The sequence below is a fragment of the Dermacentor albipictus genome, chromosome 7, assembly GCF_038994185.2.
Source record: "Dermacentor albipictus isolate Rhodes 1998 colony chromosome 7, USDA_Dalb.pri_finalv2, whole genome shotgun sequence".
Lineage (NCBI taxonomy): Eukaryota > Metazoa > Arthropoda > Arachnida > Ixodida > Ixodidae > Dermacentor > Dermacentor albipictus.
In genome coordinates this window covers 99,298,160-99,323,470 of record NC_091827.1, presented here as the reverse complement: position 1 = coordinate 99,323,470, position 25,311 = coordinate 99,298,160, and the positions used below count along the sequence as shown (strand labels likewise).

The following is a 25,311-nucleotide window of genomic DNA, read 5'->3' as shown; positions in this document are numbered from 1 at the left end:
CTACATTCTTTATAATAGCCTCGTAGCACGAGCGTCAACCGCACCACTATTCTCGACACCAGACGCAGCCTTCTGGTGAGGGCTGTGGGAGCCGGGAGAAAGTTGCGGCGTGCGAATGCTACGCGTTTTTGATGGATTCTTGCCGCCTCTGCTGAGCTGTATGCTTTAGACGTGTTCTGATTGCATCAGCTGAGCGCAATGTACAAAGGTTATTTATCCGAACCGCACTGCGTCCTCGTCGGCTGCTCCAACAACCAGCGACTACTGGTTTTGACTAGGAAAGACTAGACTTCGTACGAAGACCAGCAAGCTTGCTCGGGTGGGTATTCGCTTTGTTGTGAAGAGCACGATAGTGTGCGTCTTGCCTCCACGCATTGCGGCCATGCGATAACAGCAGAACACTGCCGTTTACGACCTTGCTGTGTCTTCATTTGTTGTCTGCTCGGTTTACTTCATGAACAGAAAGTCCACAGAGGTCAACCCGTACCCGAGACTTCGTTTTCGGTACGAATGAACGCTAAGCAGAAGACGTGCTGGTGTGTGTCGACTTCGTAACATGAGCAGTGATTGTCCCGCTCCGGCAAATAAACAAGTCTTCACGGAACTTGACGGCTTTCGCGTCCTGTGTTTTCATGCATATGAATGATCCGCACACAAGTACTCGTGATGGCGTAACGAGAAAGCAGCATAAGACTAGCGCGCACAGAAACAGGGCTGCGCACGCGTCAGTGCCGCACTTGATTTTCTTTTTTCGCGGAATGTGTGGGTCCTTGAGCTGCCATAATTGTCCGATGCTCACACAGCTACACGAGAAGCATGTTCAGACGTTCCTATCAGAGCTGGTGCCCCCTTCAACGATGTTGTGCATGAAACCTAAATTATTATGTGTTAGCTATTGACTGCGAGGGAGGAAATACTAAAGTGCCTGTAAATGGCTGCTCGCTCGATATAAAATACAATGCTGCAGTCTCGTGCAGACTCCCCTGGCCCATTAATTGATTTTGTTGGTGCCTGTGTCCATGGTCAGTGTGAAATGCCACTCATGCTTGCTTGGTGTCAGAGCCTTACGCAAGAATGCAGGAGCTAAAGCTTTCGCGGCGACTGCTTGCAGCGTGCAAAAGAATAATTTTATTATACTTATATCGATTAAAAGCGCACTGCGATCGTTACGAGAATGCAGGGTTAAAATCCCGGATAATGTATAGTGGGAGCGCCCGACACAAATATTGTGACGTAGGTAAAAGACGAATTGTAGCACTCTCTAGTTCCATTCGCGATAACGCCTCTAGCTACAGGGCGTTGCTCGAAGCTGCCTTGCGCGCGGCCGGAGCGGGTCGATCTTCTGTGGAGAACTGTTGAAGGCACACACTTAAGGCAGCCGCTAAATGTTGCCCTCAGCTGCATGCACGCTGCGAGTCGTAGCTCGATTCCTTGGACGGGGTGCCGCCGACGCTCTCATCAGGCTTCATTTCCATAAAGAAAGACAATGAATTCCTTTTATCAATGGAGGTCGCGACTGCATTAAATTATTTCTTCTGTTCTGTTTTTACAAGTGAACTTCCCGTTCCGGCTAACATTGAACTCGCTTCTGTTACCTCCATCATGAGTGATATCGTTATCACCCAAAAGGGCATTGTAGCTGCTATTGATCGTCTTTCTAACAGCTCGGCTCCCGGTCCAGACGGAATTTGTCCAAAACTTCTAAAAATGACTAAACCAGTGATATCTCGCATTTTCGCTGCTCTTTTTCAACAATCTATTGATTCAGGATGTGTTCCTAACGAATGGAAAATAGCTAAAATCATTCCAATCTTTAAGTCTGGTGACCCGTCATCTGTCTCAAACTACAGACCTATTTCACTGACCAGTATTCCATGTAAACTTTTAGAACACATTATATCATCAGCAATTACGAAATACCTAACCGATCACAATCTCCTCTTCATTAATCAGCACGGGTTCCAACGGGGCCGCTCATGTGAGACGCAGTTGTTCGAGTTAGTCTCTGACCTGCACCAAGCTATCAACGACTCGTCACAAATTGACGCCATATTTATTGATTTTGCGAAGGCTTTTGATAAGGTAGCTCATAAGCGTTTATTATTAAAACTTCACCATTTTAACATAAACAGTAGGATTACGAAATGGATTGGTAACTTTTTAACCAACCGGTACCAATTCGTAACTACTAATGAATTTTCTTCTCCGCGATCACTAGTTAAATCCGGAGTGCCGCAGGGATCTGTATCGGGACCAACTTTATTCCTGCTATACGTCAACGACATCAGCAATAATATTAAATCTACGATAAGACTATTTGCAGATGATTGCGTAATTTATAGACGAATAATTAACACTTTCGACACTGACATTTTGCAATTTGACCTCGCGAAAATTACCGGCTGGTGTAAACAGTGGCAAATGGAAATAAATGTTTCAAAAACTAAGGCAATAGCCTTCACTAGATCCGGTAACCCTAGGGTTATCCGTTACGTAATACAGTCAAACCTCGATATAACGAACACGCATATAACGAATTATTGAATATATCGAACTCTTCCGAAATATTTTTGTCAAACACATGTATTTTTAACTTCCTATAGCGAACGCTTTTTGGCATAAAACGGATATAACGAACTTCGCGACGCCAAGCCCTACCTCACTTTAATAGCAGGCGGCAGGCTTCGTTGCACTACAAGGGTGTTGTGCGGCGCAGCAAATGCTTAGGACTACCTCGCAGGCGCTGACAGCGCCGCAGAGCCACGTCGTCATCGAGAGCTGACAGCCAAAGAAATCGTCCGCATCTCACAACCTCTGACAGCGCCGCTTCAGCAGCGGCGGCAGCGGCGTGATCGTGATCCCGACGAAGCAGAAGCAGAGCTCCGTGAGCTCGATGAGGCCTGGAACGATTTTTCGCGTTTTGTTGGTGACATGCCCGCAACAATGACTGTAGAAGACTTAGGTGGCGACGACATCTCAGCGACCACGGCTGTACTGACGGACGCCGAAATCGCTGCGGAAGTCTCTGAACATCCCGCAGACGAAGCTCAGGCTGACCCTGTAGACGATGAGAACATTCCGACTTCACAAGAAGCACTTGCTGCGTTGGATTTACTGCGCCGCCACTGCAGTGCTATTGAGGGCAGTGGGCTTGCCCTTGTTGAGTGTTTGCAAACTGTGGAACAGGGCGTGATACGGAATGCGATCAACACCAAGAAGCAGGCCGCGATAACGCAGTTCTTTGTGCTTAAATAAATGAACGTGACCCAAGTAAGCATCGTTCGAGTTGCTGTGCCTTCTCTGATTGAATTTTGCTCCTCTTGCATGTATTTTTTACGAAATTTTATATTACGAATTATGGATATAGCGAACTAATTTCTGACTTTTTAACTGTTCGTTATACCGAGGTTTCACTGTAAACGACATTAGTATTGCACATGCGCAAACAATAAAATATTTGGGAATTCATTTATCTTCAAACGTTTCATGGAATCATCACATCGATGCGATTACTAGCAGTGCTTGTAAAACCCTTGGCTACATTAGGCGTAACCTTTACTCGGCAAACAAGTCCACTAAATTATTAGCCTATACGACACTAGTTCGTTCGAAAATGGAGTACGCGTCTTTTATTTGGAATCCGCATCAATCGTACCTCATAAACAAGCTGGAGTCGGTACAAAACAGAGCAGCCCGCTTCATCACGAAAAATTACTCACGAAATTCTAGCATCACTAACATAAAGATATCTCTAAATCTCCCCTCACTAGAAAATCGAAGGCTGATAGGACTTCTTTCCCATTTTCACAAGCTACATCACTGCGGGTAGTCTTTCAGCGCATGCCACATCAGGCCCGCCCATCGTATCTTCCCGCGCCTTGATCATTCCTTTAAAGTGCAGCCCGTTCTTGCGCGCACTAACTTCTTGAGACACTCGCCCCTCTTTCTCGCGATATGTCATTGGAATATGCTACCTCATGAAATCGTGTCAGCTCTAAGTCACGATGATTTTCTAGCAAAACTAAAACAGTACTTTAACGTACTAACATAGTATTCTCGTGCTCATTTGTTATAGGCATCACTGTGTTGTTGCGCGCCTTGTATTTTTTTTTCTCTCCCTCGCCATATTTTGATGTTTGCGCAAATGGTTTTGTTCTGGGTTAGCGCAGGGTCACCTGTACTGCATAAAATTTGTTCTACTTGTGATTTTCATTGTTTATGCAGTATGTTATTGTATGTGTACGTTTTTATCAAGTATTTTTCCTTGTATAAAGTGACCAAGCTACGCTGATTTTGTGTAACACCCAGTTTAAATCTATATGTATCTTCAGCGTTTAGGAGGTGTCGTTGTATTGCTCTTACTGGTTTCTTTTCTTTGTTTTCCCGTTTTTCAGCTTGTGTTCTTTTTATTGTAGCATGCATTATCTGTTTAAATGCGTATACTGTATATATCAATAATTCATTGTAACACCCCTATGTAATGCCCGCATGGGCCTTTAGGGTACTTGAATAAAAAAAAAAAAGAAACCTTTGTCCCCCGAAGCAGGTGGCATTGGTAATATGAGCCCTCTTCAGCCACCAGCGATGAAGCTCCGCAACAACGCGAACCTGGAATGCCGCTGCCGTTGGAGTGGCCAGCCCGGGGATATGTCCGCCTGAAGTGACCGCACGTACGCCCGCAGGGCTCGTTCTTGAAACGCGGCGAGCTTCTGGTCACTGTGGAGAACTGATGACTTGCATACTAACCTTGACATCAATGTACAAACTGACGCAATCTTTCTAGATTTTGCAAAGGCATTTGATAAAGTATCCCACCAAGGTTTGCTACTAAAACTTCAGCTGTTGAACTTGGACCCTAACGTTCTAAATCTGGATAAATGAATTTTTGTCTAATCGCACACAAATGGTTTTTATCAACGGTAACCTATCAAGTCCCCTCCCAGTAACCTGTGGTGTGCCCCAAGGATCTGTTCTTGGTCCCCTGTTATTTTTAATATATATTAATGATTTACCTCAGTGTGTCTCCTGTAATATACGCATGTTTGCAGACGACTGCGTCATCTGCCGCTCTATCAATAACTCATCTGACCATAATACACTCCAAAATAATCTTAACAGTGTTTTAGAATGGTGCAGTAATTCGCTGATGACCCCTAACGCCAAGAAATGTAAATTCGTGTCCTTCTCCCGCCGTCCCAACCCTTCCTTCTTCCCATATGAAATAAATACCACACCATTAGAATCAGTAGAATCCTATAAATATCTAGGTGTAACCCTGTCTCACGATTTGTCTTGGCGCGCACATGTCACTAGCATTATCTCTGCAGCTAACAAAACCTTAGGTTTTCTAAAACGGAACCTACGGCAGGTCCCATCAGATTTAGAATTACTAGCATATAAGTCACTTGTCAGGCCGAAACTGGAATACGCGTCAGCTATCTGGAACCCGCATCAAGCATATCTCATCGACGCATTAGAATCAGTTCAAAATCGTGCTGTTAGATTCATTCATACCTCATATTCATACGACGTCAGCGTTTCATCACTGAAATCAGAATCGGGCTCATCAATACTTTCATGTCGACGCCGCATTTCCAGTCTTTCCCTGTTCCACACGTTCTTCTTTTCTTCCCTTAATCAAGAGCCTTACATCACAGCAGCAGCACGCATATCTCATCGCACCAGCCATCCACTTCAAGTGGCACGCCCACGTGCACGGACAACCACCTTCGCAGCCTCCTTTTTCTTCCGTACCGCCACAGACTGGAATGGCCTTGCCGCCAACATCGCTAATACGACTTCAAGTTCTGTAATTCGTTCACAGAACTTGTAACCAACCATTTTGTTAAATAATTATTTCTGACGATGTTTTGCTATCTTATAAAAACCCACCCCTTATGTAATGCCCCTATGGGGGACCTTTAAGGTAATAAACTGAACTGAACTGAACTGAACTTTATTTTAAAGCGCCAATGTTTGCGAACTCTTGCTTCATTGCTGTCGCTGTTAGAACTTGCCTGCTTTGAGGTTCACCTGTGTCAGATAGCTTATAGCAGTACTTACGATACGAAGTCTAAGATTAAATACTTACTGCGTGTTCCCGGTTAACAACCTCCTTCGAAAGAGAGAATCATGCACAAATAACAGCAAAGGTGCGAAACCTCCGTGCTTTCATGGCACCACCGTGCAAAAAGGCATGGTGGTGTTGTGTTTCTTAATGCTAACGCGCTTATTATGGTAAAGCATGTTCACTTTTTAATTTAGTGCATTTGATTTATGTGGTAATTTTTCTATTATGTACATGTCGTGCATATGTCAATGCAGCTTATCGTTTACCGGCAAATTTGTCAAAATTGAGCATGTCGAGTTGTATAATCCATGCCCCAAATATAAATACGTGGCAAAAGGGTATCACTATAAATTTGCAGTTGAAATAAAGCACCATTGTAAGAGTGTACATGCTCAATCGGTATGAGCGCCCCAATTAAGTGCGTTGATTATGCCGCGAAGCACGTCTCCACCCCAATGCAGTTCATTCGCAGCGCCCTCACACAATTTTTCGTCACGCGGCGCTACAGCAGGAGGGCACCGTCCGGCACACTTATTCCAGTAGCCTCTGAATAAAGCACGTTGCTGGGCTAGTAGGCGCATGCTTCTCTACGCGAATTTTGGGGCAGCAAATTAGCAGTGACGAGAGAACCGATATAGACACTTCCAACTCGAATGCAAAAAGCTGCCCTCCACTTTGTCATCAGGCTGCGGTCGTTGATAAGCACGCCTGTGATCACACTAGTGTAATATTTGATGCTGCAGTTATTGGCCACCAGCTGGAGCAGTCTCACCTGCGTCACCAACTGGCGGGCGCAGGCACAATGCACGGATAGTGTGGATATGTCACCGCGCGTCGTCTGCTGGCTGCTACGTGTGTGCATGTTCGTGTACGGCGTGAATATCCTTAAACACCGTTTCTTCTGGGCTTGTAGCGCAGTCGGAGATGCTCGTCTGGATTTTTCGACAGTGCACAAAAGCATTTAGTCTTGCGCGGTCATCTTCGCGCTTTGTTAAGATCAGTGACTGCGTGCCATTGACGCAAACGATGTGTGATTATTGCCCCCCTCCGCTCACCACAAGCATACCAACTTAATCATCGCTTCGGGTTACGAGTACCTCATAAAAAGTATTTTCCTCGTTTTAAACAAATAGAGTGGAAGTACCGATACGTGAATGCCGTGCTTGAGTGACTTGCACGATCACTCGATCACTCCGCAGTCACTGTGATACCACGAACAATGAACAGGGTGGCGTGAACACCACTCAACAGTAGAAAAAAACAACAACAACAAAACGTAAGCATGCACATATCACGCCTCACTCTACATTACGGTAAATCAATTCTGATGATTCAGATAATTGCATGACTTTCGTTTAGAGGCTACACAAACAGGTGTTCTTTTAATATGTGGTTGTGATGCCACTGTGGTGAATTAATCATCATCATCATCATCATCGTCATCATCATCATCCTAGTTACGCCCACTGCAGTGCAAAGGCCTCTCCCATACTTCTCCAACTACCCCGGTCATGTACTAATTGTGGCCATGTTGTTCCTGCAAACTTCTTAATGTCATCCCCCACCCTTAACTTTCTGCCGCCTCCTGCTACGCTTCCCTTCCCTTGTAATCGAGTCCGTAACCCTTAATGACCATCGGTTATCTCATTACATGTCCTGCCCATGCCCATTTCTTTTTCTTGATTTAAACTAGGATGTCATTAACTCGCGTTTGTTCCCTCACCCAATCTGCTCTTTCCTTATCCCTTAATTGCGCCCCGCAATTAAATCACGGTTACTGGTACTTCGCTGCAACAAAATCAAAATCTAAATAGGGTATTATATGACGATCATATGTGACACAGTAACTCTCTAAACGCACGACGCCATAACAGTGATTTAAAAGGTGGATTTCATAATTTTCTATTGCTCTTCATTTGTTAAGTTGACACAAGATATTGGCCCCTATTAGACTAAATAAATCTCCTCATATAATTACAATTTTGGTACATGGCTTTCGTTCGCTTAACTGTGCAAGGGTGATAAAAATAATCCCCTGTGAAGGAACCTGATGATCCTAGTAAGGTACTGTTACACGATAGCTGGTCTTGCTTAATTGAACCCGTTAGCTGTTTGCATATCACAGCAAATAAAAAAAAGAAGAACGCAGATGTATGCGTAAAAATTTGCTGATGTTGAATGCGCATTACCTTGCTACTTCACTCTTCCTAGCAGGAACATAGAATTTTTTCGAAACGACTACGAGATATACAGAGAATGCTGTATTAGATAGCTTGTGTAACATGTTAACAGATCAGGCTGAACGCAAGCGACACATGCACAAACAATCCTAAGAAAATGTTGAAACAGAGACTGCGCGGCTGAGCGGCAGTCCCTCGTTGAATGACATTTTGTGCTTCTTTCAAGTTAATGCAAACGTTCCAGGCATTTAGCGCAAAAACTTGGTCTCTGAGGACAATATAAGCTCACTGCATTCAGCGTGTATTATTGCCAGTAAATCGGGACAATTGGTCCACAATCGAACGCCGCCGTCTATTTTTCGATGAGTGCCGTCGGCCACCTGTCCCCACTAACGTGGCAACGGTGCTCTCACCAGTGGTTAGATATCGCGGCGAAGAGTCAACCGCGATTGTGTGAGTAAGCCCTTTGTTGCCTTTTTGAGAAAAGGACGAGGACATCTTGAGCGCGCAGCGAAAGGTGCAGTCTCCTAATCTTGTTTTTGGTATTTTTAAAACATTGGAAATAAGCATTTTTCTCCCTTTTTATGGCCTTCTTTTTGATTCTGTTCTTGCAGCGTGCAGTGTTAGTGGTCCTATCGTTTAAAACAAACCACTGAAGGGCTTCAAAAATTAAATTCTGAGGTTTACGTGCCAAAACTACGATCAGATTACGAAGTGCGCCGCAATGGGGGACTCCAGATTAATTTTCGAACACCTCGGGTTCTTTAACGTGCGCACAATATACGGTGCACGGGCCTTTTTGCATTTCGCTCCCATGCAAATATGGCCGCCCCAGCCGGGATTTGGTCCCTGAACCTCGTACTTAGCAGCGCAATGCCATAGCCACTAAGTAACTGTGGGGGGTTGTCTGGAGGGCTTTTATTTTATTTCGCTGACAATAGTTAGGAGACCTTGGAACCTTAAGGACCCTCGTATGCAGCAAGATGTACATGTTATGTACTTGTGTACTTGTAGAGTCAACATTCGCTTCTGTGGAACATCTTTATTATATGGTATTTTCTGCCTCGTATAAAGAATGAAATGGTGGCGGTGGTGTTGCAGCAGGCAGGTTAAGGCTGCAGCATATATAGTCGGCAATTGTTCCGCCAGAGCCTCGTATGAGTTGAGATCAGCGGTGTGTCATCAGGTCTCGATGAACTCAGTTTATCGCATGAAGGCAATCAGCATTCGTTGTGTTCTCTTCCTGATTTCCGCAGGCTCTCCGAGGAAAACAACGTCTTCGAAGTTCCTGTGTGAAAGACAATTCTTTTGCAGGCTGTGTACCATCGCCTTCCTTTCTGCGTCGAACTGCGGGCATATCCAAATAGAATGTTCGTAGTCGGCGATATCATCACGGAAGGCACAGAACGGGGAAGCGCATGGCCCAGTCTTGAATAACCAAACCTGGGTGTACGCGGAGCCGGTTCGAATGTGGTACAACAGCGTTGCTTCTTCCTGACTAAGTCCATGAGTCACACAGGCTAGGTGTGGAGTCTGGTGGATCACTCCGCAGTATTTCCAGATGATAGAAATGGTAAAGGTAGTTAAGAAATCAGTTGGGAGAGTGTTTTTTTTGATCAAGTGTATGCAGATGTGATGTATAATAAAATGGTTAATTGGAAAGCAGAGGTAGCCGGATGCACAGCTTTACTCTGTACTTACGAAGAAGCGCTTGCCATCCACGTGGTTCAGTTGGGTAATCTTTATGCTAGATAATTTTATTCGTGCGTAATGTTTGTTATATGCTGCTTGTACTAAAACTCGCAGGCTTGAAAGAAAGTGTTGCAGCCGACAAGCCAACGGAATATTTTGGTGCGCACATCGTATTTCTGGTGTGCATGGATGGATAGCAAAACAGCGCACTTGCGGTGTTCAACTCTCAGTTTACTGTTGTGATATCGCAGTGTCGACAGCTAGCATGTTGCAAATGGAGTTTGCAAGAGCGTGCTAGCACGGTGCGACACGACCCAACGTAATTTGAAGACCGCGTCACGCGCGTGACCTGTGCAGATGGACAAGCTTGAAAAGAGCAAGCGGATCGGCACAACAGCTCACAGAGTCTACTCGCAGCAGCGCTGACAGCTTCCCAAGAGCGATTCGCGGTGCTGGAAGGGGCTTCGTGAGGAATTCCGGCCTTCTGGCGTCGTGTGAGCCTGACAAAAGCGCGCAGAGAACACGTTGTCAGCAGCTACCCTCACGTATGTATGGCTCTTGCAAGTGTATCCTCCTCAAATTCGAAGACAGCTTATAGACGTAATAGCCTAATAGCGTGATAACGCAAGCCAGCTCTTTCCACCGACTTGTAATCAATCTAAGAAAACAATAGTTTGTGTACACTAGCTAGATGCGGAAGGCAGTATCTCTACTTGCTTAATGAAAGTAGCGCTTTCCTCGTGGTTCCTGACCTAAAAATGCCTTTCTTCATTGAAAAACACCGCGCAAGGTCTAACTACGTGCAGCAGGTTGGCATGTTGACGCTGCATCCTGTATTTTTACATTAACTCGCGGTATTCGAAACACGCCACACAACTGTTCTTTCGTGATCTGCGACGACAGAAACGTCTAGGAAAAGTAACTGTCCTATTTCACAAAAGCCGATGGCAAAAAGGGATATGCTTAAGCCGATTGCTCCGGGTTCCACAGATATCACACTTATATACAGGAAGGCTATTTGCGTGATCGGTCTTGCGCTACGGAAACGGTTTGAAGGATACCGGTAAGCGATCGCAGGAGACGAAAGAACAAATTAAGAAACGCCAACGTATGATAGCCTCTAACTATACAGCTAGGATAGAACTGGCAGAACTTTCCAAGTTAATAAACAAGCCTAAGACAGCTGACATAATGAAGTATAATATGGATAGAATTGACCGTGCTCTCAGGAACGGATGAAGCCTAGAAACAGTAAAGAAGAAACTAGGAATAGGCAAGAATCAGATGTATGCGTTAAGAGACAAAGCCGGCAATATAATTACTAATATGGATAAGATAATTCAAGTTACTGGGGAGTTCTGTAGATATTTATACAGTACCAGTGGCAACCACGACGATAATGGAAGAGGTAATAGTCTATGGGAATTTGACATCCCACAAGGAACACCGGAAGAAGTAAAGAAAACCTTGGGAGCTATGCAAAGGGGGAAGGCAGCTGGGGAGGACCAGGTAACACCAGATTTGCTGAAGGATGGTGGGCAAGTTGCTCTAGAAAAATGGCCACCCTGCATACGCAATACCTCATGACCTCGAGCGTACCGGAATCTTGGAAGAGCGCTAATATAATCCTAATCCATAAGAAAGGGGACTCCAAAGACTTGAAAAAATTATAGATCGATCAGCTTACTGTCCGTTTCCTACAAAGTATTTACTAAGGTAATCGCAAATAGAATCAGGAACACTTTAGATTTCTGTTAACGAAAGAAGCAGGCAGGATTTCGTAAAGGCTACTCAACAATAGACCATATTCACACTATCAATCAGATGCTAGAGAAATGTGCGGAATATAACCAACCCTTATATATAGCTTTCATGGATTACGAGAAAGCGTTTGATTCAGTCGAAACCTCAGCAGTCATGCAGGCATACGGAATCAGGGTGTAGACGAGCCGTATGTAAAAATGCTGAAATATATCTATAGCGGCTCCACAGCCACCGTAGTCCTGCATAAAGAAAGCCACAAAATCCCGATAAAGAAGGGTGTCAGGCAGGGAGGTACGATCTCTCCAATGCTATTCACAGCGTGCTTACAGGTTGGAGTTGGAGAAGTATGGTACAGGAAGTTAGAGACGTATGGGAGAGTCCTTTGCCCTGCAGTGGTAGTAGCCAGGCTGATGATGATGATGATTACCACCGGCAGAGCGTGATTTGAATTGTCGCACGTCGCAAAGGTTGAAACAGACATCGCCATTCAAGCGTAATCGTTTGCGCTCATCGCCATTCCGAGATGGGGATGGCCAGAGCGCGAGAGAGACTGGTATTTATTAAGATAGAAAAGCTGGGAGGTCGGCCGGGGATGGCCAGAAGTAAGCGCATTGGCAGGCACGCGAGCTCAAAAGGACGTGCATGTGATATGCGATGTCCTGACATCAGGCGCTTGATACGTCAGAGGGGGCACGAATGTACTATGGCATGCGCTCACAAATGCCGCAATACTGTGTCCCTGCCTGTACAAGGATTCGCTTGAGAGCCGAGACTCACCTCTGCGGTGAAATTTGAAACCAATGCTGACACATATGTGCATGGCGAACTGATGAGTGAAACAAGTAACAGTTTACGTGAAAACATTAGTCTCTCAGGTCAAAATTGGCGTTGCCTCTCGCGCGAGCCGTAAGATAAACCCTGAGAATTGCTTTGATCTTTTGGGGGGCCAATTTTCTTTCAAAGCAATAATCGTCGTCAACACTTTGTGCGTTGTCTTTATTAAGCTAGCCATGCTCGTTGCTTTGCTGTCAGGAAAGCTATGTCACACAGAAATGCGCATGCCGGTTGAAACATGAATATGCAATGACTCAGGCGCTCAAGATAGAAAAAGCAGGAAAAACAGATGATTTTTGTTGGGATGCAATATGAACTTGAAGAACTCAATTTTTTCTTAAAGTGTATGTGTGTATATTTTTTTCGGGCCTAATAATTGGGTGAAGATTAGATACAAAAATGTGAATCGAACAGCTTTACAGAAGTGCCTCTATAACGAAATTACCGGTTTAATGAAGGATTACGTATGTCCCAGTCGATTTCCTGTTCCCCATGTTTTTGTGAATGGCTCTACGGCGAAGACCATTGTAACCAGTTCGCCTATACAAAGAAGGGTTTAGGAATCCCTGGTTTGTTGCCAAAGAATGAACGCGCGTAGCGGTACTACGTACCGCTGTCGCCTCTGAGGCGCGGTACACGTATAGACCGGCTGTCGACGCCACAGAAAAGGCTGCGCGGAAAGGTCCAGACTACCCAACAGATATGGTTTGAACTAGTGAGGAAAGGCAGGAAGGATATAAATAAACGAAATACTCGCCAAATATATCTTATTGTGGGCACATGCTGTTTTAGACGCAGGACAACCTGAGCAGTTTGAATGTGCTTTCTAATGTAATTGCTCTGTTCAAAGCAGGGCGTAAAGCATTGATGACTTTGCAAATAATAAGCGTGAAGTGGAGGCTCTTTTTCACGCATATGGGGTGTACAAGACTTGTCTACGACCAGAACATTGCGTATGATGGTATGACAGCGTGAAAGAAAATCTACCGTGCTTTTGCGGGAAAGGGTCTCTCTATTGCCATCTGTTACCGCAGTATTATGACTTCTAGCTTCTTAAATGCTGATATTTAGGCTGTCTGGCTCACTTTCTAAAACGTTGAACACTTATATAGAAGCGCTCGCATAAGAGTGATGATTATGTTTTGACGTGATATGTAAGTCGGTAGACTGATGTGCAGATAAGCGCTATTCGTCCTTAAGAGCACGGTGAAGCTTTCGTGAAAACTCAGAAGCACGAATGGCATTACTGGCGCAGGTGGTCCCCAGCAATGCGTATGGCTGTGCTCAGTTTCATCGGCATGGTGTTCTTCACGAGCGCTGCCGCATTTCCAACAACGCCTCTACCAAGTAGCAACTGGCCCCAGCATTGCGCCTGTACGTATGGACAAAGAGTTTCCTGACTTTGTTTCACGCAAACGATCCTGTTCGGTATTCTTAATGTGTTCGAGGGTGTTTTCCCAATTGCACGTAGGTTATTGATGAAAAAGTGTAGTCCTTTCTCTTTTAATAACGTTTTGATATAGTATCACTGGTTAGCACACTTTAACATCTCGAGAGCCGTGAACTTCAATCATATATATTAACGATGGCCATTTATTGACGTATATAATATTTGGCAACGCTCGTACGAAGTTGCAGAATTGAAATCAAGTGACGCTCCTAAAAACTGGGTATATCGGCTATACAGGGGGATGGGCTATTCTGTAAGAGTCTACCTAGTCGACTGTCTGTTTCGGCCGCTGCTGATTCACTGTAGCTGTACCAGAAAAAAGACAATAGGCACCCCTAGCCTGTCTCCTCCTTGCTGATACAGCTACAGCCAGTCAGCGGTGGCCGAAGTCTACAGTGCTCTAGGTGGGCTCTTGCAGAATAGCCGTCCAGCTTTATAAGTACGTCATTCGACCATCGAAAACTTGAAGTTTTCTGCACGGTAAAAGGCAAAAGCAAGTAATGTAAACTCACGAGGCTCTTGCATTCGTTAATATCACTCACTTGAGCTGCATTCGACCACACAGTCGCACCATAAAGACAGCTGAGCAGGCAACGTCGAGTAAAGAGTACGTTGTGTTAGCGAAATTCTATGGGAGCATGCTAAATACGGCGCAAGCAAAACAAAAAAAGACTAGCTGTAATATTGCTATCCAGTATGCGAAGTGCAGGTGCGATCGAAGTGTCAAAGCACGCCATTCCTGAGAAATTATGGCCAGCGACGTACACGAGAGATTTGCGAAGCATTTGATAATTGAGCGGGCGGTCGTGCGTGAGCGTTCTATCTGTTGGGCTCAGACATGGCTTGCCTTTGAGATTAGTACAGTCTTTGTGCTTTGAGTGTTGAGTAATTCACGCCCATATTTCTTCGTTTTCGTAACCAACCCAAGATTTTTAAGCAAGGTACTACGCTTTCGGGATTTATATTTTCTAAACTTCTGGGGGGTAAAATTTGGGTGGTATCTTTAATGAGAGAAACCATAAAGAAATCGGGCTTTTGGTGTCTCACAGACCAAATTTTGGCATTTTTAGTGTAACCTAACTTTTCATATGACTAACACAAACTATGACTCCCTTCTAGGTAGGAAGCTATTACTTAAACAAAATCACTTCAAGTACCGTTGTAGTGACAGAGAATGTTACTTACAACTGATGTGACGAATTGATGTACACAGACACTCGTTAGCAGTCATTACTTAGACTTTAGGTATCACCAAAACAACAGATATAGCTAAGCGTTTGGCGATTGCCTGTTTACTTTAGTTTCTGGTGTGTAAAAAAGCTTGAATTGCGCATATGGGCTTGCTCTGCTAAAAGTATTTAATGTTTCAGCATTTCGGCGTTCACCTTAGACCTGTCGGGCTTTTGTATCTACCTTAGTTGCGAAAACGTCTTCTCAACGTGACAGATGCCGGTCGCAATGCATATCAACGTCAGTCGCATTTTCCACACGAACATTCACGTGTCAATAACACGGCAGTGTTCATTGTTTAGCCTGATAACACCGGCACACTTGCTTCTTTTTAGGAAAGGCGGAAATTCTTGTGAAATCGTGTAGAACCGAATGTTTTCATGAAACTTGATCGGGGTAAGAAAATAAGGGGTAATATTGGGTTGTAGGCGAAAAAAAAAAACGCAGCCTAATTATAAGCAGCCTTCCACACAGTTAGCGTCTCAGTTATTAGTTCCGTGTCTGCACTTTAACGCAGTTTGCTCCCTAAAACATGTACTAACTAGCTCACCCAGTTTTCGAGTCTTACAGTATACTGTAAGACTCGAAAACCAATAACTTACATGTTGATTGCACAGACCGAACTTTGACAATCCGGCAACACGGGCTCAATGCTTCATTTGTGAATTTGTTATCTGGAAGTCTGCCGACTTTTCGCGTGAATACCCATGACAAAGCGTGCCCAAGGTGACAGTGTTGCTTTGGGTTTACTTTCCGAAGCAGGAGAGGGTCAGTGAGCTCGAATAATGTTTAGAAGAAAAAAAACACCATTGGTTTCTCAGGAAACGAAAATTTTCCTATTTTTCCGCTTTTATCGCAAATTCAATAAAACGACACATTAGTTCTGCATTGTGCACGACTCGAATTTCTTACAACTCTTCTTATTAGGTTCAATAGTATCCCACTGGAACTCTCATCCAAGCTTTTTAGTGGCCGTGTTGTTATACAACGCGATATTAAAATGACGACCCCTCTGATTTCGCGCAGGCGAGAAGCTGAGCGCTAGCAAACTTCAACGGTTTTTTATTGGGCTAATCTTGCGCACAATATCAATTCATCCATAGACCGAGCCTGCTTAACTGAATAAATTTTAGTTCTTAAGCGTTAAAGTGACACTGAAGAGAAAAATAATTTAATTTTTTTTCAAATTAGCTTTGTGGAATAGCAACAGAAAGCTGCTCTCACAATCGGAAGAGGTTCGATAAAACTTAAAAAGTCGGAAAAAAGAAAGACCGGTTGCGGCCCCGTCTTGATATTCTCTCATATCAGCTAGCCATGGCGTCGTGAACTTTGACGGCACCCCTTAAAGCCTAGCTAGCTTTTCATCGGCAACGCTAACAGTTGTGTTCCAAAGGAGCGGAAGACTGAACTTTGAAAAGTTTCTTTAGCTATCACTGAAGCCGGAACACTCCAAATAAAGAATACTTTAAAGTTGGTGACGTCAGTGGACGTACCAGCGCTGATGTTGCGGCGTGAAGTCAAGTAATGGCAGTACTGCCTTCATTTTCTCTTCCAGCAATTAACATCTTACCGCAGAACGAACTAAAATATAGTGCTAAAAGAGTACTTTATGCTTGTTCATTCATTTAGTTTTTCTAGTTACTGTCCGTTTAAGTTCTGTCCAGCGGCGTTGCACTCTGCACAAGAAGCTTCTTGCCAGATTAACTTTTTGTGAAGGAAATCCGCCAAGTCTCATGGAAAAAGGAGCATAGAAGGAGTAACGCACCAAGATTAACAGCGAGCTGTGTATGCAGTCTATTTTTTTTGCCTGCACCAAACTTTTTAATGATTGCCTATGGCAGATAGCACAATTACAAGCCTTGACCTAAATTACTCGATGAGGCGGCCATTGCTTCTGGGAGAAATAAAAATGTATAATTCAATAATTAACATAATTACTCTAATAACATTATAATTAATTGTCTTAAGTCACATATTTCAATCTACCAACTAGAGCCGCAGAGTTCACACTGCGTAGCCACTTGGAACGAATTCTCTGGACTGCACCAGTTCCGCGCTACTAATTTTCAAATTGTCCTGCGAAATGCATGCATTGGCGTCCCAGTTACTTCATTAAGAAATCCCGGTTTCATGCACTGGAGCACAAAAGTAACTGGAGAAGTCTAAAATGGAAAACCAACTAGCCCAAACCATCACCCTTCTAAGTTACACAGGAGTCTGAAATAGTTGTCCAGTAGTTTTCAGGAAGTTTTTTTTTCTGTGCCCGTTTTTTTTGTCAAGTTCGCAGTGAGTACCGGTAAGGCTTTTCTGCTCGAAGCAATGCGAGCTTTACCCGCGTTGTTTTTTATCCAAATACTACATATAGAGAATTGAATGTGACATTTGCGTACGACAGTTGTCTATCTTTTATAGAAAGTCAACTTCAATGTACATGCCAGTCGTGTAGAAACCCACATGCGAACCCTATACTGTAGCAACAGAACCTGTACCGGCAGTTCTACTCCAGTTGAAAACTGGAAGCAGTGCTTTCAACTGCAGAATGCACATACTGGCTTAGAGGGAATTGTCTTTTCTATCTTTATTTTTGATTAGCTGGTGGTGGTTACGAAGAAGGCTAACATAGGCATGTGAAAATATGGCAAAAATAAAAACTTTGTGTCTGAGACAAGTATTTATTAAACTATAAACAAAAATGGGGAACACTTGCTTCAGAATCAAATAAGCAACAACCAGGCATTTTGCATAAGCTCAGTGATATTAAATAATGTTGCTGTACAGTTACAGGTTACTGTAACGCATAGTTTTAAAATAACATACAAATGTACTCTCTTACCGCAACTATGGCACCACTACGCCCCAGCATTTGCGGTGTGTTCTTGTGCATGAATTATTTGTCGTGATTACGACACGTTGTTGCTAGGACGTATTTAGTACAAGGAATTCTCCTCGCCATCTTGTCTGTCGTAGCCTGGTGCTCAATACGCCATGATGATAAGCACATCTTCTTGGGAACAGCACACGGCTGAAAAATTAGGCGCAAAGTGGGGCTTGAATCTACAGCTGCTGTTTGCAAATGTTTCCAATGATGGCATGGGGATGAATATTTATTTTGCGCCCGTCTGGCTGAGATGATGGCACCACCGGACAGTGTCGTCGTGCAGTACAGCCTTAAGAAATATATTCCCTGTAAAAATCTGAATTGCCACCAAGAACAAAATGAGTTGGCGGGGCCTGAATGAAAGCACATCGCCTTGAATAATAAGGCAAGCTGTTCCAGTAAACTAACCGTTGCTACTTCAAGCTTTTATGCCAGTGTTCCAGCTAAGAAAGTTCAAACTAGTTCAAACTAGTCTCTAGTTGTTGGTCTCTCCTTTATTGTCTCCTTTGAGCTACAAAATCAGTCTTGCTCTCGCTATGGCGTAGTGCTCGCGGGTTTGTTTTTTAATCACAGCTGCTACATTTCGATGCGGTCTAAATAGAGATGCTAAAGAACACCACTTGGTTTATAATTAAACGGTGCTTAGGCCTCCACTTCAGCGTTCCTAACAACTGACGTATTTTTAAGGTCGCTAAACGGTTTCGATCAACCGTAACATTCTCTCTCGTCTCATGCCAGGAATTTGTTAGAGAGAAATAGCTTCATGAAGTATGTCAAATATAATTTTTTTTGGAAGACTAAGCCTAACGTTCCTGTAAATAGACTTCTGCGAATGGTATCTGTCCTCGTTAAGAACTGTGATTGAAGGAACTAATGAAGGCTTAGATCACAGATTGATTTTGCAAACAAAGGTGCCGTGTAGAGAATACCTCTAGTAATCCGATGCTTAAAGACAAGGGCAATTGTCTGTACGATCTGTAGGCGAAACATAGTTTAACTAACGAGTAAAGATTTAACTTAGTACAATAATTGCCATGTGTGAGTGACATTATATATGCACTGCTTGTAGTTCTACGGATTTCATATATAAGCATTTCAATTGATATAACCGCTTACATCCACAAATATACGCTTTCATAAATGAGCTCTTTTTTTATTGAAATGAAAATAAGAGAAAGAGACGTAGTCACCTTATAATGGTGATGGCTACTCCTTTTCTCACAGCGGAAACAACAATATAAAATATATGTAGGAAGAAGAAAAGAAAGCACTTCATACGGTCAGAAATCCACAGCACAGTTCTATACGCCCATGAACACAGGTTGCACCACAATGAGTTCATAAACCAAGTCACAAACACACACAAAGGGTCGATATGTAGAGTTCGATGAGCATATACACAAATGAGGAATTACACAGTGTTAAAATAATTCACGCACAACAAATGTATAACACGTAATATACAAGCACTAATAATTACAAGTAATAGCAGAACGTGATAGTGATATCGTGTGATTATTCAGTACAATACGCAGTATTTGTTAAGGATGCCTGTGTCTTTATAAAAAAATTTCAAATGCGTTCAATGCTTTTCGCTGTGCTATTTTCGATGGCCATGGGCCCAGCAATTTGGCGAGTGAGAAAGGCCGGTGAGGATTAACGGAGTGTAGCTCTTGTTCTAGCTGCCGCCTTTGCATCTCGTATATGGGGTTATTAGAGGAGTTGATGGCAAACATCCTCATCGTCGTGGCCACAGGAGCAAGTTGGGCAAGGAGGCCGTTCGATGCGATTAGGAAATATCTGGTGTATGCTGTCCCAAGGCGCAGTCAATGAATTAGTGTCTCGGTACTTTAAGAAAGTTGTACATCCAGCTGGTATTTGAGTTGACGGTCTACTTCCTAAAGGATTGATTCCTTAGTGTTTTCATTAAACCATGTTGACATACACAAGTCTTTCTTTAGTACTCTCAATGTATGTTGTGTGTCCACGGGTGATAAATAAATGAATTTAATTTCTGCATCTTTATGGGCCGATTTTGCCAATGAGTTCGCTAGTTCATTTCCTGCTATACCAGCATGGCTCGGGACCCACTGTAATATCACTTCATGTTTCCTTTCATTAGCCTGAGTTAAACTGTTCAGTACGGCGTATGTTATTCGTGCGTGTGGTTATCTGTCACCACTATATTCAGGACATGCCGATAAGGAGTCCGATAAGGAGCCGATAAGGAGTCCGTGAAAATTACCCGCTTTGTTGGTGTCTCATATATATTGATAAAATGAGTGGCTTAAAGATTTGCCGCTACTTCCGCTATTGTTTGTGACGACATGTGTTCTAGTCGACAAGCGTACTCTACCTCAAAGGATGGTATAACATAAGCTGCAGTCGCACTTTTTTTGATTACAGAACCGTTCATGTAGACGTGAATAGATTCCTCGTGCTTGTCAAATAGGTGATGTAACGCTAATTGTGTTGCTGCTAATGTGGAAACGTCGCTTGCGTTCTTAAGCCTGTCGATTGACGTTTCTATTTTCGGCGCTTGCAAAAGCCATGGCAGGTAGCCGAGGTCTGAGTGCCAAAAAAGTGGTCGCGGGAGTCGTGATTTATGCTCTTGAAACAAGGCGTTTATCTGTGAACCTGGACGGTTCTCTATCAGAGAGAGAAAGGGATGTGCAGAATGCTGAGTCGACATTACGAAGAGATTTTGTCACTTTTCCAGGCTGCGAATCACCGTGAAATGCGGTTCCTGCCCTTCTGCAATAGTCAGGTGACTGGGCGTAGCTTGCGGGACTCCTAGGCACACTCGTAAACTCCTAGCCTGCAATAGCTGTTGCCGATGGAGGAACGTCGTAGATAATTTGTGCAATATAGGGACGGAGTTAGCAATTCTCTGACGCACAAATGCTGAGTGGACGTGAAGCATAGATGCAGTTGTTCCACCCCACTTCGTGCCTGCGATTCTGCGGTAAACATTTATAATACAACTAATTTGGTCCTTCAGGGCGGTCAAATGATGAGTGCCTCAAAGCTTGTGGACAAAAATCACGCCGAGGAAACGATATTTCCGAAGTAGCTCGATCTCATGGCCATCTGTTAAAACACCAAAATTTTTAACCTCTTTTCTTGTGAAAGGCAGAACCGCTGATTTGGCATAAGATACCTCCATGCCCCGTTCTCTTAAATAATCACCTATTGCCTTCAAAGCTTCCTGCAGCCGATGCTTGACAATTTCCAGAGACTTGTTTGATGTCCACATGCAAATGTCATCAGCATACATAGATATGTTTATGGCTGCTGGAAGTACTGCTGGTAAACCTGCTATTGCTGCATAGAAGAGAAGTGGACTTAATACACTTCCTTGCGGAACTTCTTTGTTTATGGTGTATGCGTCGCTTTGCCCATCATTTGTATTTATTTATATCTTTCTGTCTTTCAAGACGTTAGCGATCCATTTGAGAACTCGGCCATTCACTCCGAGAGTTGAGAGTCCAAGCAGAACGTGAAGGTGACTGACCGAGTCAAAGGCCTTCTTAATATCAATAAACACAGCAACAGCAATGTTCCCACAGCTAATCTCGTGGTCAACAAACGTTACCAAGTCAAAGATGCAGTCCATTGTACATCTGCGTTTTCTGAAGCCAGTCATTCGATCTGGTAGACAACTGGTGGATTGTATCCACAATTGCAGTCTAATATCGATCATCTTTTTCATCACATTTGAAACACAGCTCGTTGAACTAACAGGACGGCAGGAGTCAAGAGACAGTGACGTTTTGCCAGGTTTTTAGCAATGGGACTATGTTAGAGATCCTCCAACTCATAAGAACATGTGCTTCCTCCCACATCTTGTCGAAGACGTGTAGGAGAGTGGACGTGCCTGTTGGGCCAAGGTTGTTCAAGGTACAATAAGAGATGTTGTCACGACCAGTCACTGTTCTTTGGCGTGTCTTCGAGAGAGCGTGCTGCAGTTATTTTAGAGAGAATAGAATATCCAACTGGGTATGAGATAAATTGCAAGCATTTTCAATCTGTTGCTGCACCGAAAAGATAGATTGATCTTGACTTGATACAGGATTTGCGAAATTTACCAGTGTTGCGCAGAACGTGTTTGCAATTTCGCGTTCAGATACGCCAAGAGCTGTAGCAACACCTTTGAAGGGACTACATTGTGATATGGGATGGCCAAGGACGTTTATTATTCTCCAAGTTTTCGGCAAGGGAGTGAAGGGGCTAAGTGACGTACAGAACTCACGCCACCATTGCTGTCACAGTTTTTGCATGTCCCGGTTAGGTTTTATGTGTGCAGCTTGGCTTTCTGGATAATCTTCATGCCGTCCGGAACGACGAAACCGACGCTCTGTTCTCCATCTAACGGCTTGGAGTCGTTCATAGTCTGCTTCGACACTGTTTTGTCCCTCCGGAACAGCTGTGTACCGCGTAGCCCTGAAGTAATTACTTAGTACCGATGACATGAGCGTGTCCAGGTCATTTACTTTATTCCGTACCACAGAATTATATTTTCGAAATAGTGGCCAATTAGTAAGTTTAGTTACTCTTTCTATTTGTCGATGTGATTGCTTTCAAAGTGACTGCGGCAGAATTTTTTTTTGCCCAAATAAGCGCAACTATGTTCATTTTAAAACATCTGTCTACGCAAGGCTTTTTTCTAATGCAGGTTGTAACTTAGCGATAACGTGTCATGCCTATAAGCTATAGAACACTGCCAGCAGTGAAAATTCTGACATTTTTAAAACTTCTGTTCAAGGATATAAATATTGGCGCCTGTTGATGGCGCAAGGCACTCTGTTTTTCTTAATTAGCAGATGTGCACCAAACGATCTCAAGTTCCATTCTGAGAACACAGAGAGAACATCGTGTCATGTTGTAGTGATGGCCAAGAACTGAGTAGCAAAACTGTGAATGATAAGCTAATTCTTTCTTGGGCGAACGTGTGCCCCTAAATGCAAGTGATATTCAGAGCGCAACGATAGCGAGCAATACAGTCGGCGATCGTCGAAACTCTCATCTGTGGGTCAAATCTGCAGGCTTTCATACATGACTCGCCGAAGGTGGCAGCGTAATTGCTGTTCGGCGTGAACATACACAACAGACAGAATCAACGACAACATTCGAGTAAGTTCCAAGTAATGCGCTGAGTGATAACAATGGGTTGTTGGCAGGTGAAATGCACTCCTCGGAAAAAAGCATGAATAAGTACACACGTCAATAGTCAGAACAGTCCAAACGTTTACACACACACGCACGCGCACACATGCAGGCACAATCACACGCCCCTCAAAACGCGAGGCGCACTTGGAGGATCGGGACGTCAACATTGCTGCAGCACGATCCTGGTAGGGATCTCTCGCTCAGTACTGGCGCCCTTATTTCGCACAACTTCTCAGCCGCTGGTGCGGTGCTGAGAATAGGTGCTCGCTTACGCTGCCACGGACGCGAGTTCGTTTCTGAATTCTTCCCTGCTCATCGTATCGAGACCACATAGACAGCCCAAAGTTGGGTAGTGTAGCCTCTCTCATTTAGAAAATGAATTACGTCCACAGATCCAATGTTTTACCCTCATTAAAGTTGCAATAATAAGAATTTTGAACTTTACATACTCCTGATTCTTCAGAAAAGTGAACTAATGCGTGTGCTGCACTCTGCCGCAATCTTTGTCATGGACATACGCGCGCTCAAAACTTTACTTATAGAAAATTTGTACTGTCCAGCGAGCACTAAGGCGTTTTATCTCTCCCCTCAGTGTCAGTGACACTAGCCGCCAGAGATGCGAATAAAATGCAAAAATTAAAAACAATAAAAACCCACGCTTCATGCGTCGTTTGAATGTTTCCCAATTATAGCTTAGGGGATTTGACGTTCAAGCTTCTATATAATCTAGATCGTAAGCTTGCCGAGTCTTGCGGAGTACGCACGCACGGAAAATTCTGACCTTGGACACAGTTTTCTGGCGATACGCGATCGGAGATCACACGGCGGATATTTGTAGCACCCATTTCACATGTTGCTTTTACCACTCGCTCGGCTGCCTGCTATGGCACTGCTGTCAACTGCGGAACACTTCGGTGCAGGATGCCTATTACTTCTTAAAACCAATTTTCGAACTCACCTTCCTGTTTTCCTTGCAGATGGAGAGTTCGACAAGTATGACGTCGTCGGACCTACCGTTGAAAACGCTGTGAAAAAGGCAAAGGACAGTTTTGAAATACAGCTCACTGGCACGGCAGGCGGCTACGAGTATGGTCCCTTCACTGTGTCCGCGTCGCAGTTGCAGCCCATGAAGAGACGCCTTTGCATGTGCAGCGATGGCGACAAGGACAGTTTCTGCGCGCTCTACAACACTTCCATGTCATTGAGCGTCCCGTGGAAAATTGCGATACCCGCCTCTGGCACGACCAAGGCGGTCAACGGAACGTTTCGTGTCAACTACCATAACGCGGTGGTCATGGTGCGCTTCCGGCTTGTCAACGGCGAAGATGAACAGCTGTGTGTGACTAGCGTGTATGTTCCATTCTCGGAAATCACTGATCTGTACGCTGAGGGCGGCGCGTTTCCTTACGAGCCTCTTCTTAGCAGCAGCGACGATCCCGAGGAGTACGGACAGCTGGCAAGAAAAGCATACGACTCGGTACATGCATGGCTTGATGGGCAGATTCACGTGCTCGACGAGAGGATTTGCTTCAATTTAGCATAACGCAAAGCCTGTATCTTGTGGCATGACAGTTACACTCATCTAGTGTAAATAATGGCGTCTGTTACCCGTGACGCCTCCATAAGTTTGGGTGGATTTCTGGATCGTCAATAAAATTTGTCCTTTGTTGATTGAGTATATGTGTGCGACGTGGTTTTGAAGAAAAGCGTCATGAGGCGCGTTCATTTAGTTATTTATTGTAGCTCGTCCAAGGCGCATACGCATGTGCACTGCCACTGACATGTTCTGCAGCATGACGTTATACGCAAGGTGCTCGTCCGCATGGAGTCAGAAGCTGCAGTCACAAAGGTTTCTTTTCGGGCTCCCATTACGTTGCAAGGTGAGAAAGAGAATTAAGAGTTCCTGAAACATGAGGGAAAAGAATGCGGGATACTGAAAGTAATCAGATCGACTTCGGAGGAAGAACATACCAGAACATTTCATACTGGAACATTCTGTTTAGCCAACATTGTGCAAACATTTCCTACCTCAGCACTACTTTTT

At 44.1% G+C, this 25,311-nt stretch overlaps 1 protein-coding gene across 1 annotated transcript; it reads left to right on the top strand.

The window, feature by feature from the left end:
- Positions 1-10,326: 10,326 nt before the first annotated feature.
- On the top strand, positions 10,327-24,945 carry LOC135916855 (uncharacterized). Its single transcript, XM_065450283.1, has 3 exons — positions 10,327-10,487; positions 13,796-13,914; positions 24,245-24,945. Exons 2-3 carry the CDS (start codon positions 13,809-13,811, stop codon positions 24,808-24,810), a joined length of 672 nt encoding a protein of 223 aa, XP_065306355.1. The 5' UTR covers positions 10,327-10,487; positions 13,796-13,808; the 3' UTR covers positions 24,811-24,945.
- Positions 24,946-25,311: the final 366 nt, after the last annotated feature.

Coding starts and splice junctions, on each gene's coding strand:
- LOC135916855 (XM_065450283.1), top strand. CDS start 13,809: ATGCGTATGGCTGTGCTCAGTTTCATCGGCATGGTGTTCTTCACGAGC. Junction 13,915..24,244: donor CTGGCCCCAGCATTGCGCCT/GTACGTATGGAC, acceptor TTTTCCTTGCAG/ATGGAGAGTTCGACAAGTAT.